The sequence below is a fragment of the Monodelphis domestica genome, chromosome 8 (genome assembly GCF_027887165.1).
Source record: "Monodelphis domestica isolate mMonDom1 chromosome 8, mMonDom1.pri, whole genome shotgun sequence".
Classification (NCBI taxonomy): Eukaryota; Metazoa; Chordata; class Mammalia; order Didelphimorphia; family Didelphidae; genus Monodelphis; species Monodelphis domestica.
In genome coordinates this window covers 52108602-52127710 of record NC_077234.1, presented here as the reverse complement: position 1 = coordinate 52127710, position 19109 = coordinate 52108602, and the positions used below count along the sequence as shown (strand labels likewise).

Genomic DNA, 19109 nt, shown 5'->3' with positions numbered 1-19109 from the left:
CAGTCTTAAGTAAGGGTGGAGTAGAGGTCTTCCCATTTCTGATCTAAGTAGAGTCCTCACATTTTAGATCTAAGTAGCTTCACTGTTTGAAGTGGGGAATAGTTCCAATAGGGAATTGTCCCAATAAAAAATTCACCAATGGGGAATTTTTTAACATTCACAAGTCTGAGAATTTTCAAGATTCACAGCCATTCTTTTGGCCAAAGGTGTTTAAACACTTTAATTGCTCCAAACCATACTAGCCTCCTCCAACTCCCATTCTAGTTTTTCTATTAGAATGTAATAATATATACAACACCATTAGCCATCACGTTTACCTAGTAACACTGGCAAAAAGAAAATAAGGTCCATCAGGCATAACTCTCTACAAGTTTAGCCCATATGTTTTTATTAAACAGTGGATACAATGGAGGTCAAACTAAAACTACTCCTCAATCTTCATGAGCTTTCAATGTAATTTTCAATTCCAAAGCAGGTCTGTAAAAAATTGAAATAACTGCTTAATAACCATTGCTAGAATTTTGGGAGCAATTGAAATGAACCTCTTGAGTCTATAACTTGCAGAATTCTCTTCCTGGCCCTTGAAAAAGAACGAGACAATTTTCTCATTTATAATACCAACAATTCTTTCCTTTTCTCCTCAATTTTATGAAGTTTTGGATGAATGAGTTTGTTCATCATGTCTCTGAACTTTGAATGTTCTATATAACACGGGTAAAAAAAAACAATTTACAGTGAAAGACAAAATAATAACAGTGATACTTACCCCAAACTCCACAAACTTCTGAGAGTGGCTAAATATTTCAGTTTCTACCCAAATTACTGGTTCTTTACAAGTATAAGACCATATCATCTCTAAATTTAAAAATAAATTTAAAAGCACCACCCCAACACAGACTAACAATTGTTTTTTTCTAACCTCTCCTCTTACAAAATAAATTTCACATCCATGTCAAAATAGTAACAATTCACCAAAAAGAAAAAAATTTACCCAAACAATATAGTCTGGAAAAATCATTAATGCATTTATAATACGTATCATTATAATACATCATTAGCAAGTAATTTCCTTTTATTTACCATTATCAGAATATCAACATTTTTTTCTCAAAGCATTTAATATTAGAAGGGATACAATCATAAAATCACAGAGACTATCTAGTCCCACACATATCCGGGGTGGGGTGGGGGGTGGGGAAAGAACAAACCCACAAACAGGTGATTACAATATATCTATGTCCAGATTTTGCTTGAAGATCTCTAATGAGGGTTGGGGAAGTGATGGGGTTTGCTACTTTCTGGGCAGGACAATGGAATTTTAGGTATGACAAAGTTTTAGAATTTTTTTATTACATCTATCCTAAATTCACTTCTTTGCATTTAGAATAAAATTGCAAACTCCACATGACTGAATAGTTGATTATCTATTACCTTACGATGGTCATTTGCCAAAAGTAGACCCAATTCTCTCAGAAATTATTAGTAACAATGCAAAATTAGAAAATGGGGGAGTAGAAACAGGGAAAGCACAAACCATTCTGAGGATCTTCCCCAACCAACCTTAAAATAGCACTTCCTTAGGAATTCTAGAATAAAAGAACCAATAAGGGGATGAAGCGAAGCAACTGTCCTACAGAAAACAACTTGAATGGTAGGCAGAGAAGGTCTGGTTCATTGAGGTAAAAGGGGAGCACAGCCAATATCAAGGGCACATAGCCTGCAGCAGAATTGCACCAAGGAGTACCAACCCAAACCAATAGCAAACCACCCCCCACCCCATCTACTGCTTCAGTTTCTAAAACTGGGCCCATGCCAACATTTAGACCCTGAGGCCCTATTTAGACCAAAAGCAGTGCCACCCCAGGTCCACCACTTAAAAGTTCCAAGACAGAACCCATGCCCTAGTTCGTCAGTCTGCTGTATGCTTGGCTGATGAAGGACAAGAGGAAGGCTCTGAGCATCTGCCTAAGCCCAATTTGAAGCTCCAAATCCCAGTCCAAGGTAGTTGGCAGGGTGCCTGGTTGGTGCAAGCTTGTAGTAAGGTCCAGAGTCCCTTCTCAAGTCTGTAGTGAGGCCCTGAACTCAGAACGAGGCAGTCCACAGTGCTCCTGGCTGGTGTAAAACCAGAGTCTCAAAACCATTGCCCAAATCTGAGATTGGGCCCTGAGTTCCAGCACCTCTGTAAGCCATGAGCAGTCCCTAGGGGAAATTGAATTGAAAGTGGGAGGTGGCTTTAAGAACTCCCAGCCCACAGGCCATCAAACTACTTTGGAAGAACTGAAACATTCAGAAACCCCCCAAAAAAAGAGATACAGTTATCAACAGGAAAAAACTGAACTTTAATACAGTGATCTGTTTACCCTGAGAAAGAACCCACTTTTAAGGTAAAATAGTAATAAAAGCCTAGGAAAATGAACAAACATAAAAAAAAAAACTAAGCATATAAATTTTTATGGGGACAAACAAGAGCAAGGAACAGACTCAGAAGGGGACAGTGAAAGCAAAGTAGCAAAATACCTCTACACAGGACTTTAAAGTAAAATATGAATTGGTCTGAAGCTCTGGAAGAGCTGAAAAAGGATTTAAAAAATCAATTAAGAGAGGCAAAGGAAAAATGGGGAAGAGAAATGAAAACAATGCAAAGAAGAATTGATTTTAAAAAGAGGTTAAAAATAAAAGGAAAGAGCTCCTTAAAAAGGAGAACTGATTGGGGGGCAGCCGGGTGGCTCTGTGGATTGAGAGCCAGGCCTAGAGACAGGAGGTCCTAGGTTCAAATCTGGCCTCAGACACTTCCTAGCTGTGTGACCCTGGGAAAATCACTTAACTTCCCTTTCCTAGCCCTTACCACTCTTCTGCCTTGAAACCAATACACAGCATTGATTCTAGGGTGGAAGGTAACATTTTTAAAAAAGTAGAATTGATCAAATGGAAAAGGAAGTTCAAAAACTCATAGAAGAAAATAATTTCTTAAAAATTAGCATTGGGTAACTAGAAGCTAATGACTTTGTGAGGCATCAAGAAATAAAACAAAATCAGAAGAATGAAAAAAATAGAATGAAACATGAAATTTCTCATTAAAAAATTTCAACTTGGAAAATACATTCAGGAGAGATAATTTAGGAATTATTTGACTCCCTGAAAGCCATGATTTTAAAAAAAAGGCTAGGCATAATATTACAAAAAATTATCAAAGAATATTGCTTTGGTATTCTTGAACAAGAGGGCAAAATAGAAAGCGAATATATCCACAGATCACCTCCTAAAATAAATACCCAAATGATAACTCCCAGAAATAGTATGGATAAATTTAAGAGCTCCTACTCCAAGGAGAAAATATCACAGTAAGAAAAAAAAAGAAAATTTAAGGATTCAATGAGGTCAAACTATTTGTATTCCTACATGGAAAGATATTTGCAGCTCTAAAAATTTTTGTCATTATAAAGCAGTTAGGAGTATACATAGACCAAAGGTGTGGGAGTAGGCTGATTAGGATGATGTGATATGCAGCAAAAATAATAATAATAATTCAGCAGGTAAAAAAGGGATTTTTATTGAGAGAAAAGGGAAGACAAGGAATGGGGTAAATTATCTTACCTAAAGAGGGACAAAAAACTATTACAGTGCAAGAGAAGGTGGTGACAGGAAATGCTTAAACCTTACCCTCATTGTAATTGGCTCAGAAAGGGAATAAGAACTGTACTCCTGTAGAATCCTACCTTATCAAATAGAGAAGTAGGATGGGAATAAGATGGGGCAGGGATAATAGGAAGGAAGGGGACATGAGGGTGGTGATTACAAGCAAAACACTGGTGATAAGGGAAGAGTAAAAGGAGAGAGAAGGAGCAGGATCAAAAGGGGAAATAGGTTGGAGGGTAATACACAGTTGGTAATCATAATTATGAATGTAAATAGGATGAACTTACCCTTAAAATGGAATCAAATAGCAGAGTGGATTAAAAAACAGAATCCTACAATCTGTTGTTTACAAACAACACATAAGGTAGGGAGATACATACAGATTTAAATTAAGGGAATGGAGCAGAATTTTATGCTTCATCTGAAGTAAGAAAAGCAGGAGCAGCAATCATGATCTCAAACAAAGTTAAATCAAAAATAGATCTAATAAAAAGATAAGGGAGGAAATTACATCTTGCTGAAAGGTACCATAGATAAGGAAGTAATTAAAAAACTAACTATACATGAACCAAATACTATAGCCTCAAAAATTTTAAAGGAGAAATTAAATGAGCTTCTGGAAGAAATAGTAAAATTATACTAGTGGGGGAACCTCAACTTTCCCCTCTCAGATCCAAATAAATTGAACCAAAAAAAAAATCAAAAAAGAAGTGAAGGGAGAGAATGAATTTTTTTTTTAATTTAGAACTTAACAGATCTCTTAAGAAAAATGGAATGGCGGTATAAAAGAATACATTTTCTTTTTAGCAGTACATGTCACCTACACAAAAACTGACCATGTATGAGGGAATAAAAATTTCACAACCAAATGCAGAAAAGCAGAAATAATAAGGGAGGGAGGGAGGGGCATACTTTTGATCTGAAAATTTTGGAAAACATGCTGAAAATTGTTATTACATGTCATTGGGAAAATAAATATCTTTCAATTTTAAAAAATGGAGATGTAAAGCAAAATGAAATTCTGAAATCAAGAAGTACCACTGAGTTCTTCCATGCCATATAGCAGTAATGTCAAGTTCAAAGGAGACCACTAAAGCATACATAAGTATCCCTATGGAGATTAAAAAGACTGCATTAAATAGTGAGAAGTAAAGCATAAGAGTCAGCAATTTGAGTCAAATTTGAATGAAAGTAAGATCAGACAAATGCAAACTACACATTCCCTTTGACCTAGCAATGCCATATTATTTAAGGATATTCCCTAGAGAGATATCACAGAAGAACATTTATAGCAGTACTTTTTGTTGTGGCAAAGTACTATAAGGGAGTACCAACCCAATTACAGAATAGCTTAATAAATTCTGTTCTAGAAATATAGTAAAATGTTTTTCCATCATAAATATGGAATATGGCAGATTCAGAGAAATATAGAAAGATTTGTATCAACTGAGCACAATCACAAAAATAATATGAGCAGAAACAACTCTGAAAAACCTCAGAACTCTGAACAAATCATGAGCCAAAGAATGAAAATTAAATATATCTTCTATCTCTTGGCAGAGAGATGATGGATCTGGCTATAGAATGAGACATGCATTTATTTACAAACATAGCCAATGTATTGATTCCATTTGATTGTAAATGCCTTGAGAGTAGGGATTCTTTTCTGTATCTTTTTGAATCCTAGGAACTTAGCACTGTGCCTGATACATAGTAGGCACTTAGTAAATGTTTTCTGAATGACTGATTTGATTATTGATTACATATTTGTTATAAAAGTTTTTTCTACTGGGGGATCAGGAGAATAGGTAGCAAGACATGAAAAAAAAATACTTTTCTGTGGTCAGCTGAGTAGTTCAGTGGATTGAAAGCCAGGCCTAGAGAAGGGAGGTCCTGGGTTCAAATCTGCCCTCAGACACTTCCTAGTTGTCTGACCCTGGGCAAGTGCCTTAACCCCTATTGCCTGGTCTTACCATTCTTCTTCCTTAGAATGGATACACAGTATTGTATTGGTGGAAGGTAAGAGTTTAAAAAAACATTTTTCTGTCTTCCTCCTGTCAATATCAGTTCCATTTAACAAACATATATTTAGTACCTGCTTACATGCAAGTCACAGGCAATAGAGATGGAAAAAAGAAAAGAAAAACTATCTCTGCCCTTAGGGAGCTTAGCTTTTATTAGGAAGTGTACACAAAAATAAAAAGGAAATGATAATCTGAAGGAGAAAGAATGATCTATCCTTCTATCTGGGTCCCACAATTAGATAGTGAAAACTCAGTGTCTATAGACTGACACACGAGCGAGATCTGTTACCTTGATACGTTTCAATTGGATGTTGAGGCTTCCCTTGTCCACCTATAAGATACCAAGAGGTTGATTTGTTATTTGACTTGAAGATAAATATCTGAAAAGTTAGATATGTAACATTTTTACAACTTTACTTTAAAATTTTTGGTGAATCAGACTCAAAATCGCTTACCTATAGGTGTCTCCCATATATAATATTTGAGGTTCCTAATTTCCTGAGGGTAAATATTCAAGTCTTCACTGAGTAAGCTCTCAAGGTAAAAATCAACATATGTGGAAAATGGTGGATTCAAGTCTGAGTCAGTCCCCATTTATAACCTAGTTTTACTGAGTTGTCTGAGGCTGAGATGCTAAATGACTTGTCCATCAATACATGGCTAGTAAATGTCAGAAAAGTTCTCACCACTGACTTTTATTGACTCCAGATCTCTCTATTCACAGTCACATTGCCCATCTACAAGTGAACTCTTCACTTGCAAAAAAAGGCTCTTTAAATAATTTGTGCTTATACTATATATATTTTACACATTTTATACGTACACAGACGTAACTACATGCAGAGGGAGAGAACTTTGGAGTAGCTGCTCAACATACTGTTTAGACTGTTCTACAAATTATGTTCTTGAGTTTTCATGATGCATCTTTCCTTTAGGGTTCCCTAACTTTTGTTTTGGCATGAACTCTTCCTGAAATTAATGTTCTATAATGCATAAAACACATCGGATTACAAAGGAAACCAATTACATTGAAAAAGCTATCAACATATTTTTCTAATTCCAGATTCCAAAACCCCTGCTCATGGGCTCTAAACAAATAACAAAAGCAAAGGGGAGCTAGATGGAAACTAAAAGGTCACTATGTTGAATCCATAACCTGGCTAGATGTAAGGCTCATATAGAAAGGGACTTGGTCAAGGTCATGCAACTCATTTTATTTTATTTTATTTTATTTTATTTAAACCCTTACCTTCTGTCTTAGAATCAATACTAGGTATTGGTTCCAAGGCAGAACATTGGTAAGGGCTAGGCAATGGGGGTTAAGTTTGCCCAGGGTCACATAGCTGGGAAGTATCTGAGGTCACATTTGAACCCAGGACCTCCCATCTCTGGATTTGACTCTCAATCCACTGGGCTACCCATCTGCCCCTCATGCAACTTATTTTAGAAGACTCAAGAATAGATGGTTTGTTAATCTGGCCTTAGATTGAACTGATGTTAGTTGTGTTTCTTCTCTATTTTGCATATTCTGGGCTAGTCACAACTTCCATGGCAATGCTGTGGTGCAGCAAATACTGCTGGGCTTGGGAGTTAAAAAGCTCTGGATTCAAATCCAGTCTCAGATGCTTACTCATTATATGCCCCTAGATAAGTCACCTAACCTATCTGTCTCGATTCCCTTGAATATTTAGTGGGGATAATAGCAACTACCTCCTAGGGTTATTGTGAAAGTCAAATAAAATAATATTTGTAAAGCACTGAGCACAGAGTCTGGCACAAAATAGAGACTATAAAAACACTTCCTTTCTTTCCTTTCCCCTTTCATGAGCCTCAGTGAACTTGGGGTTCTCAAGTAAAATATATAATAGACTATAATAAAAAGCTACATATTTATGACTAATATTCTTAGAAACCAAATAAGCAAATAATATGTTCATTTTAAAACCTTATGAATAGTAACATGATCAATCAGTGCTTACCTTGATTGTACATGGCTGTTAACTGGTTCTAAAAGATAAAATATTGCTGTTAAAATCTTTAAAGTCCAAAAATGATTTGTTTACTACTATACCATTCAAACATGTTTCTAGATGTAGACGTTGTTCTAGAAAGTAGACAAAAATAAATTCCATAATAGGAAGGTTTATTTGTATAGATGTCCACTCAAATCTAGTCTTGGAGCAATACTGTTATAGGGAAGCAAGTCTGGGGCCTCAGTGTCTGGGCTAGCAAGCTCTCATAGGTATATCAAGTTGAATGGGTTTCAAGGATGGCCGATGAGCCCTTGGTCTGTTGGCTGAGAATTAGCACAGCTAAATTTAGAGTCTAATTATCAGGTTGCCTTCAGACTCATGAGGTTTTGGCCAGAGTCCTCTCTGAAAATGGCAACTTCTCAAAATTAACTGTGGAAATGCCAGCACTAACAAAATTATAAATATTTCAGATGCTAAAATGTGTCTCTAAACTTATGTAAAGAATTCTTTTTTTTCAATGTTAAGAAGTCTGAGAGCAAGTAAAGATCATGACACCAGGATAAGCATCAGAAATTTTGAGCTGAAACGCACGTCCTCTGAGACTTTCATTCTGCAGATGTGCAACCTGAGACCCAGGGAGTATCGGTGACTTACCCAAAGTCTGTCTCCTTTTGAAATACTCAGAGGAAATGTGGCTATATCTGGTGTAGTGAAGGTCCAGACAGTTCAAGAAAATTCCTAGAGCCAAAAAAACACAGGTAGATTGGCAGATAGCTGATAGTAAGAAGAATGAACTCATTTTTTAAAAATTTGACTTCTAAATTCTGACCTTTCATCCCTTCCCATTGCCCTCTTTGAAAAGGCAAGCAATTTGATATGAGTATACCTGAAAAGTCAAGTAAAATTTCACCATATTAGCTATGTTGTAAAAGAAAGCACAGACAAAAGAACAAGGAAAAACAAAAGTTTTTTTTTTAATTTTTAAAGTTATTTTTCAGGATTCCATGCCAGTACAGTTTTCAATAATCATTTTCTGACATTTTGTGATCTGTGTTCTCTCCCTCCTTCGCAAACATTCCCCCCTCCCAAAGACAGCAAGTGAGAGGATATAGTTTATTCATGTATCATTATACAAAACCTCTTTTCACATTCATCATGTTCTGAATGCTCAGATTACTTAGACTAGAGGAAAATTCATGAAGGAAATAAAATGAATCTCTTGGAGTCATCCTGGACCCTTGACTCGCTGATAATAGTTGTCAGTCAGATGGTCATCATTCTTTGTTATTGTTACAGTGTACAATGTTTTCCTGGATTTGCTCACTCAACTTTCGTCAGTTCATCTAATTCTTTCCAAATTTTTCTGAAATCATCCTGCTCATCGTTTCTTACAGCATGACAGTATTCTGTCACAATAATATGTTGCAATTTGTTCAGTCGTGTCATAATTTATTGGTATCCCCTCAATTTCCAATTCTTGGCTACCACAAAAAGATCAACTATATATGTATTTGGGGGGGGCATAAAATTCCTTTCATTTTTTCCTTGACCTCTTTAGGATATAGACATAGTAGTGGTATTTCTAAATTAAAGGGTATGCACAGTTTCATAGCTGTTGGGCATAGTTCCAAGTTGCTTTCACAACTCCATCAACAGAGTCCATTAACGTCCCAATTTTTCTACATCCTATCCTTTATCATTTTCCTTTCCTATCATGTTAGCCAAAACGAAAGGTGTGAAGTGGTACCTTAGAGTTGTTTTCATTTGCATTTCTCCATTCACCAGTGATGTAGAGCATTTTTTTGTATGACTATAGATACCTTTGATCTTTTCTCATGAAAACTACTGCTTCTATCTTTTGACCAATTTATTCACAGCACATTTCAACCTAAATCCAAACTACATTTCCAGGCTCATTATACATTACTCCCTCCCTGGAGTTTCATGTTGTAGTCAGTGGCATCAAACTCAAACAGAAGCAGATCTTTTTGGATAGCATCTTGCCTTAGAAAACCACAGATCACCATTATCTATGCTGTATAGCATATATGTTTATTTTTCAAACATTCATCAATTACATTTTAATCTGATTTGTACAGTATCACATGAGGTTTGTAGGCTGTTTGAAGCCTTGAGTTTGACTCCTTTGATCTAACCAAACTGGCCTTTCAGCTGTTTACACATGCTATTTCACCTCCCATTTCTATTCCTATTAATGGTCATTCCCCATGCCTAGAATGTATTCTCTCCTCTTTCTCAATTCAGAATATTCCTTATTTCTTCAAGACTCAGTTGTAGCATCATCTTCAATATGATGCCAAATTGCTAATGCCCTCATTCTCAGGTCACCTAATATTTATTCTGTATGTACTTCTATGTATATATGCTAATAGGGAGTTTGGCATATTGGCTAGGGAGCAGTCTTGAGGCCAGGATTACACCTCTGACACATTCTGGCTGCTGGACTATGGACAAGTCATTTAACTTTTGAGCACTTTAGAGGGGCATTTTTTGCAAGTTGCAAAGTAGATATCACTTTGTGTTCATAATGTGAATTTCTTTACCTGGAAGATATCTATGAAAATAAAAGCACAGGTCTAGTTCCTAATTTTTTACTATACGCATAGTATCTTCTCTGATAGGTCATAAGCTCCTTGAGGAATCATTCATTTTTGTCTTTGTATCCTAGGCATTAAGCCCAGTGATTGGCAATGACTAACCATTAACAAATTCTCATTGACTGAGGCAGGATATAAGAATCACAGTCTACTAAAGCTGGAAGTGTTCTTAAGAATCCTCTAGTTCTTTACCTAGAGTCCACACTCCACTTATGGGCGAGTGATAAATTTCTGGGAATCCATTAATCTCAATGATAAACATTGTTCTGAGAGGGAATCCATAGGTTTTAATAGATTAATAAAGGCAGTGTATGGCACAGAAAATCTAACCCTAACAACTTCTGTTTTATAGACAAGAGAAGTGAGGCTCAAAAAGATTAGGGGTTTTTTTCTTCAGTCACATAATCAGTAGGAGTTGGTCCTTGAGCTCAGTTTCCAGACTTCTTGTCTATTTTTTATTATTCTACACTTTCCTTAATGCATAAGCAATCCTGTTTCCTGTGGTTTATATTCTAGTATCCATACTGCAAGGGGAAAGATCAGAACATGGAGGTTCTTAGGAGAGTAAGGACAAGATGCACCAAGAAGTGTTAGATCCATTCCTTAAAATAAATTGGATCTAAAAGTGCCATATGAGATGAATACTGTGAATTTTAAAACTACTCCACCCTACTCAGGCTGTACTTTAGAAGATATGATTTAGCTATTTCCTGATTAGTAACAATGGAGATAATTGGTTTAACAGAATCAAGTCTTGGGAACTATACATTTCTCCACCTTACTTAGTTTAACAAGGTCAGGATGCCTGCACCATACTCAAAGATTTAATTATCTGAGGAAATGGCCTTCAACAGACATGTGCAGAAAAAACGGACAGACCCCTGGGCTGTCCTAAGTCAAGCTAAGCTATCATTGGTATAGATTAGACACAGGAAAGTGACATACAACTGTCTATATAAGGCACGTCACTTGCTCTCTCTCTCTCTCTGTTTCCCAGGAGAGGCAACTCTAGCTGGCATGTATGAGGAACACCAAAAGAATTTGTTTGTGGACTATCACTCAGATCTAGCATTTAGTTTTCTTCCATGTATATGGTATGATGGACTTCAGAATTTGCCTCTGAGCCCAAGGACTGCATATATTATTTTATCTCATAATAAAAAGAGGAGTCCCTCTAGCAATGGAAAGTGCAATAGTAACTGCATGATAAATTTGAATCAGCAGTAGTCAAAATGTGAGAACTAATTTCTCAAATTGTTCACCTACCACTACAACAGCAAGATGGAATGCAGTGATCATCGGGGAATCAAGTGGCCCAGTAGCCAAAGCAAGAGTCTCCTACCACCCTGCTAGGATGTATGACTAGAACTCAAATATTTGTCTATTTCTGTAACTCCTCCTCCAGATACTAACCTAGTTTTGAAGTTGTTTTGCCTTCTTCCATTTCTCTCTAACATATTTTCTGTAGGTAAATTCTTACTAATTTTATTGGAAGAGGAAATAGATGTCATAGAATCACAATGTGAGAGTCCAAAAGGACATTAGAGAAGATTATCCGGGTTCCATCCTCAAATGAAGACATAGCACATTTTCATGTTTGAATGAATTTGGTTCACTACACACAAAAAGATTAAGAATCCCTGCCTGAAAAAACCTGAGAGGAGGGCAGAGGAAAGTGTTGTATTCTTGTGAAATAATGCAATATCCTTCATAGAGGAAGAGGGCAGTGGACATTTCCATAGCAGGAAATACACTTTGAATTGTTCTCCTTCTGTGGTAGTGGTCTTGCTTCTCTGCATTATTGTTCTTTCATCCTGTCCTTCTTGGCAATCAATGATACACATTGGAGATGGTTGGCTAGAGTGAAGTTATAAGTCATGTTTTTGAAAGAAGTTAGTTATGCTATATTTGAACTGATTTGGGGATTCCAGATCTACTAAGGCAATGATTTGACCAACTCAGCTAACTAGCCACAGCTCTAGAATTCAGAGAAGCACAAAACCACAGAGCAAACAAGTATAGAATGTTACAACCCAAAGTATTTCAGGACATCTAGTCCAACCACACTTGCACAAAAAGCTTTTATCTACTCTGCCTCCTCCCCCCTCCTCCAATGATATCCCCAAGAAGTGATCACTGAATCTGTGACTGAACATTACCAAAGAGAAACTGGCTGGCTACCTTTGGAGCCAACTCCTACTATTGACATCTTCTTCCCTATAACTGTTACCCATTTCCCCTAATTCTCTTCCTCTGTGACCACATAGAATTAATCTCATTCTTTGCTATGTGACAATTTCACAAATATATGAAGATGGGAGTATTTCCCTCATTCTAAGAACTGAATTTTCTCTTTTCCAGGTCATCTTTTCCATTTCCTTCAAATAATTCACAAATGATGGAGAGTAGGGAAGCAGAGTTCCTATCAGGACTAATGAAATAGGGGAAAATGTCATATTTTTACCAGAATTCAAATTTTTGAAAATTTAATCTTTAATCTGCATGTGAAAGTTAACAGATTGAAAAAAAATTGATAAACTCAATTCATCCACTAAAGGACATTTCTCTGTCCCCATTTAGTTACTGTCTATGGATTCTGATTTCCCTATAGTAACTTATTGAGCCTATTTAGCCTATCAATGGCAGCATACAAACATTTCTATATTTCTTCTTCTAACAGAGAGCTTTTTATAGAATCTATTGCTAGAAAGCCCCAAGATATTAACTAAACACTGCTAATAGGTTACCATAATCTAGAAATAATCCATGTATAATTCTTCTAATTGGTGATATTTTTACAAGTCACTTGGTAGATAAGTAACCTATAATGTCTCATGGGAGGATTTCCCTTAATCACACTGCCAGAATTGAACTACCACTAGCAACAAGGATCTTTAATGGGAAAACAATGTCTAATTTTATTTCTGTGAACAGGACAAATTCATTTTCAAACAAGAGAATTCTTTTAAAAGAGATATTCCCTAAGGAAATGGAAGGTAGTTGCAAGGACTCAACTATAAAGAGAGACAATTTGGCAGGGAATAAGTTGATTACTTTAAAAGCCACTAGTATGACTAATTGCCTAAAACAAGAGCAGGTAAATATAAATACATGGATTCCAAACCATATTAAGGATTGACTGTATTCATGGTTGAGAGTTCTTGTCCTTTACTTGTAAATTTACAGCCATTGCCCTGATAAGAAACTATAGCTTATTTTGCCAGATATTTTATGGAGGGCATTACTGTCCAGGTATGGTATGAAGTACTTTTTTTCTGAGGTAAAGAATATGTAATTTGAAGGTCCTTTATGGCATAAACTACATTTTATACTATTTTTGATACTTTCCACATTCTAACACCGTGCTAGACACTTGAGTAAGTGTTCAGTAAAAGTTCATTAAATTGATCTTCTGCTAAATTCCCAAGGTCAAAGAATTCCTATTCTAAAACACAAATATTTCTCAGAAATGGTTTGCTTTGATTAATTCATGGGGGACTAATTAATTAATAAACAATATATAGTTTGTCCAATGAATATACCTCAGCAATGAAGGTGATATGATAGTGTTACAAGAACTACCAGCTCCAAAATAGCTCTAATATGTTGTAGTAGAAAACAAACTAGATTTGGAAAGAATCAGTTAGGACCTCAGTCTGCCACTTAATAACTATATACAAGTTGTATCTGAGTTACCTCACCCACAAAATGGTAGAGTTGAATTAACTGATCCCTAAGGTACTTTCTAGCATAGCAATCCTATGGCTTTCTACCTATCTATAATGGTACAGAACAATCTCATAACTGGACTGAAATTCAAACTATTATAGTAATTCCTTGGGAGGAAACACATATTTGTAGACCATCTCCAGAAGACCAATAATAAACCTACATATGTTACCTAGAAGCAACAGAAGACTATCACTAGTTTTCTATTACCAATAGACTAGGTTATCAAATTACATACACTTTGAAAAGGAGAGAATTTGAAGAGAAGATAAATTAGAAGGATTTGGTAATTTGATAAAAACTGCTGGGAAAATTGGAGTACAGTGTGGGAAAGATTAGGCTTGGATCAACACCTTACACCCTACACCAAGATAAACTCAGAATGGGTGAATGCCGTGAACATAAAGAAGGAAACCCTAAGTAAATTATGTGAACAGAGAATAGTATACATGTCAGACCTTTGGGAAGGGAAAGATTTTAAAACCGAGCAAAACTTATAGAGTCACAAAATATAAAATAAATAATTTTGACTGCATCAAATTAAATAGTTTTTGTAAAAACAAAAGCAATGCAACCAAAATTAGAAGGCAAATAACAAACTGAGAAACAATCTTCATAACAAAAACCTCTGACAAAGATCTAATTACTCAAATTTACAGAGTTAAATCAATTGTACAAAAAATCAAGCCATTCTCCAATTAATAAATAGGCAAGGGACAAGAATAGGCAATTTTCAGTCAAGGAAATCAAAATCATTAATAAGCACATGGAAAAGTGTTCTAGATCTCTTATAATCAGAGAGATGCAAATAATAATAACAACTGAGGTATCACCTCACACCTAGCAGATTGGCTAACATGGCAGCAAAGGAAAGTAATGAATGCTGGAGGGCATGTGGCAAATTTGGGACATTAATTCATTGCTGATAGAGTACTGAATTTATCCAACCATTCTGGAGGGCAATTTGCAACTATGCCCAAAGAGCTATAAAAGACTGTCTGCCTTTTGACCCAGCCATAGAACAGCTGGGCTTGTACCCCAAAGAGATAATAAGGAAAAATAGATGTACAAGAATATTCATAGCTGAACTCTTTGTGGTGGCAAAAAATTGGAAAACAAGAGGATGCACTTCAATTGGGGAATGGCTGAACAAATTGTGGTATCTGTTGGTGATAGAATATTACTGTGCTCAAAGGAATAATGAAGTGGAGGAATTCCATGGGGACTGGAACAACCTCTAGGAAGTGATGCAGAGCAAAAGGAGCAGAACCAGGAGAACAATGTACACAGAGACTGATACACTGTGGTACAATCAAACCTAATGAACTTCTCCATTAGTGGCAATGTAGTGATCCTGAACAACTTGGAGGGATCTATGAGAAAGAACACTATCCACATCCAGAGAAAGAACTGTGGGAGTAGAAACACAGAAGAAAAACAACTGCTTGATTACATGGGTCGAGGGGTATATGTTTGGGGATGTAGACTCTAAATGAACATCCTAATGCAAACATCAACAAGATGGAAATGGGTTCTGATCAAGGACACATGTAATACCCAGTGGAATTGCATGTTGGTTATGGGAGGGGTCGAGGGAGGGATGGGAGGAAAAGAAAATGATTTTTGTAACCAAGGATTAATATTTGAAATTGACCAAATAAAAAAAATGTTAAAAAAAAGGACTTGGTAGATCCCAGAGAAGTAGGTGTCTAGGGAAGACAGGATTTAATACTTTTCCTTAGCAAGTGTGAAGGCCCTAAGTGATGAAAGCAAAGAATATGTTTACATATATGTAGGTCTTTTTCTTCACATATTTTTCAGGATTCACAGTGAATTGGGCTGATAATTACCTGTATATGACGTTGGAAAATTTGTAAAGTATTTTATAGATGTCTTATGAACTGAAGCAAAAGCTGATATAGAGTAAAAACATGGATAGACACAGATGAAATTATGAAGAGCAAAATGAGCAGGATCAAGAAAACATCATATCTAACAACAGAACTATTGTTTGAAGACTAACTTGTATATGACTACCTTCAGAAAAAGAACTGATACATAGAAACAAGCAAGACATAGTTCTAAATATACATATAACTTTTTGTCAAATAGTGCCCTCTCTAGTGTGGGGAGAAAGGGAGATACCTGTGAACTTTAATGTATTAAACAAATGCATTATATGTGTGTGTGTGTGTAATACATATATATGTATTGTGTAAAGGGAACCCCTTCCTCCTAGGGTTGTGAACTTTTTTCTCATCCAATCCATCCCATTAGTGTGCCTGGAATGCTCCAACAGAGGTTACAGGTTAAGAGTCCTAAGAACATGACCCAGAACTAAGGGTTACAGGTCGGGGTCAGAGAGGCTTTGATTGGTTCCTGAGATGTGATAGATCAGCTCAGAGAGACAGGAAGGGATGTGGAGAAAATGGCTATAAAAAATGAGACCAAAGAGATTGAGGTCCTTGGTATGAGTTTTCTGGGATTGATTCTTCTAGAGTTTCTCAACCTGTGGGTCATGACCCCAGCGGGGGTTAAACAACCAAAACACATGGGTCACCTAAAGCCATAGGAAAATACAAATTTCCGGACTTCCGGGTAATCATGGCTACAATCTAGATGCCACACACTTCCTCTCCCCGGCACCGAACAAAACAGACTACATCACAGGAGCATAAAAATCACCTTTGGCGGAACAGGACTCCCCAGTATCCCACCAAGGTGAAGGTACGTGGGGCTTGAACATTTCCACACTATAATAAGAAGGAGGCAAAGCTTGCACAGAAAAGTGAACTGAGCCGCCCTTCCCCCACCCAACCTCCCCCACCAAACCAGAGTGAGCTACCTGAGCACTCACCAGGACAGTGAGTGAGTGGGGAACGTCTCTGTCTGGGGGTGGAGGGCACTCCAGGGTCCTTGGGATCTGGGGACTGCCAGGAAAAAATGTCTCAGAGCGGTTTCACTGGAGAACCCGGCCCTGAGCGCAGGGGTCAGTGGAGCTGTATTTGGGGCGGCTGCACTGAACATCTCCGCGGAGCTAAACACCAGGGGTGGACCACGCGCTGATTATCTGGGCGGAGCTGAACACCTGGGCAGTGTGGCTGTGATCAGGGCCCCAGCACTCTAAGAAACCTCAGAGACTGGGAAGAACTAGTCTGAGGCAACCTAAATTCACAGAAAACCCGCCCACATCACCCAGACCCCAGACCAAAAAGGAAAGGGGAATAAAACCACCAAACGGATGGCTCACATGGCCCAAAATCAAGCCTCCAGGAAAAAAAGGGAAAAAGGTGACTATTGAAAACTTTTATGGTGGAAGTACCCAAGGAAAAGAAGAGAATGAAGAGGAAATCCAAAAAAAATCAGAACATGCCTCCCAAAAAGGAAACTATCAACAAGCTCTGGAAGATCTCAAACTGGAGCTTACCCAAAAGATGGAAACCTGGAAAGAAAAATGTGAGAAAGAGATCAGCAGTCTGACAGATAAGACTGCTCAATTGGAAAAAGAGCTCGAAGCATCCAATAGAAGGGCAGACAAAGCTGAAAAGAAAACCAGTCCCTAAAGACCAGAATCAAGCAACTCGAAGAAAGTGAGATCATAAAACAGCAAGAATCAATAAAGCAAACCCAAAAAATTAATGAATTAGAAGAAAACATAAAATACCTCACTGAGAAGGTCACCGATCTGGAAAACAGAGGAAGAAGAGAAAACCTCTGAATTATCGGTCTCCCAGAAAAACCAGAGATAAACAATAAACTCGACATTATTCTACACGAGATTATAAAAGAAAATTGCCCCCATGTTCTGGAGCAAGGGGGCAAAATAGAAATAGAAAGGGTTCATAGAACACCTTCTATACTAAATCCCCAAAAGACAACCCCTAAGAATGCAATTGCCAAATTCAAGAGCTTCCAAGAAAAGGAGAAAATCCTACAAGAAGCCAAGAAGAGGAGCTTCAGATATAAGGGGGCTCCCATAAGGATCACACACGACTTAGTGGCTAACACACTAAGAGACCACAAAGCATATAACATGGTATTTAGAAAGGCAAGAGAGCTGGGTCTCCAACCAAGAATCAACTACCCAGCAAAACTGACTATATACTTCCAGGGGAAAGTATGGGCATTCAACAAAATAGAAGATTTCCAAGCATTTGCTAATAAAAGACCAGAGCTCTGTGGAAAGTTCGATATCCAAGCACAGAAAGCAAGAGAAAAATGAAAAGGTAAATATGAAAGAAAGGGAAAAGGAGATAAATCTTATCTTATTCTTTAAGTCAAACTCTCTTCTATAAGGACTACATTTACATCAAATTATATATACTAATATGTGGGGAAAATGTTTTGTGTAACTCTCATGAATTGTAGCATCAAAAGAGTAGTTAGAAGAAACATGAATAGGGAAAGATTGGGGCATTAAGAAGATTTGGGGAAAGTGGAGGCAAAGAAAGGAAAAGGGAGGGGGGAACCGTCGATAACATTAAGACTTACTTCAAGAAATAGGGGGGGGAATTAATAGAATAATCTTTCCCATATAAAGATACACATGGGAAGGGGAGGGGAAGAACTCTCATATGAGGAGAGGAAGAGAGCGTGAAGTGGAATTACTTAAACCTTACTCTCAGTGAAATTAAATCTGAGAGGGAAGAACATCTAGATCCAGTGGGATCCTGAATTCTATCTTATCCATTAGGGCAAGAAAGAAAGGAAAATTAAGGTGGGGGGAGGGAGCACAAAAAGGGAGGGGTTAGAAAGGGAAGCATCTCAAGGGAGGGGACTAGGGGGACTGACCTAAAGCAAATCACTGGTTCAAAAGGAGATAGCTAAAGAAGAAAGGTCAGAAGTAGGGGAAGATATCAAAATGCCAGCGAATCCACAAATGACAATCATAACTTTGAACATGAATGGGATGAACTCACCCATAAAACGTAGACAAATAGCAGATTGGATTAGAACACCAAACCCTACCATTTGTTGTCTTCAAGAAACACATATGAGGCGGGTTGATACTCACAAGGTTAGAATTAGAGGTTGGAGTACGACCTTTTGGGCCTCAACTGATAGAAAGAAGGCAGGAGTTGCAATCATGATATCTGACAAAGCCAAAGCAAAAATAGACCTGATCAAAA

General features: G+C 37.2%; 1 protein-coding gene across 1 annotated transcript in view; it reads right to left on the bottom strand.

The window, feature by feature from the left end:
* The window catches only part of LOC100018556 (phospholipid scramblase 1), a 64680-nt gene that overhangs the window by 30666 nt on the left and 14905 nt on the right, over positions 1–19109 (bottom strand). Inside the window, exons 2-4 of the mRNA XM_007502073.2 lie at positions 8288–8371; positions 7640–7667; positions 5950–5991 (exon numbers count right to left, since the gene is read on the bottom strand). Of these exons, the coding sequence (XP_007502135.1) occupies positions 5950–5991; positions 7640–7652 (55 nt within the window). The 5' untranslated portion in view covers positions 7653–7667; positions 8288–8371. The remainder of the gene's footprint in view (positions 1–5949; positions 5992–7639; positions 7668–8287; positions 8372–19109) is intronic.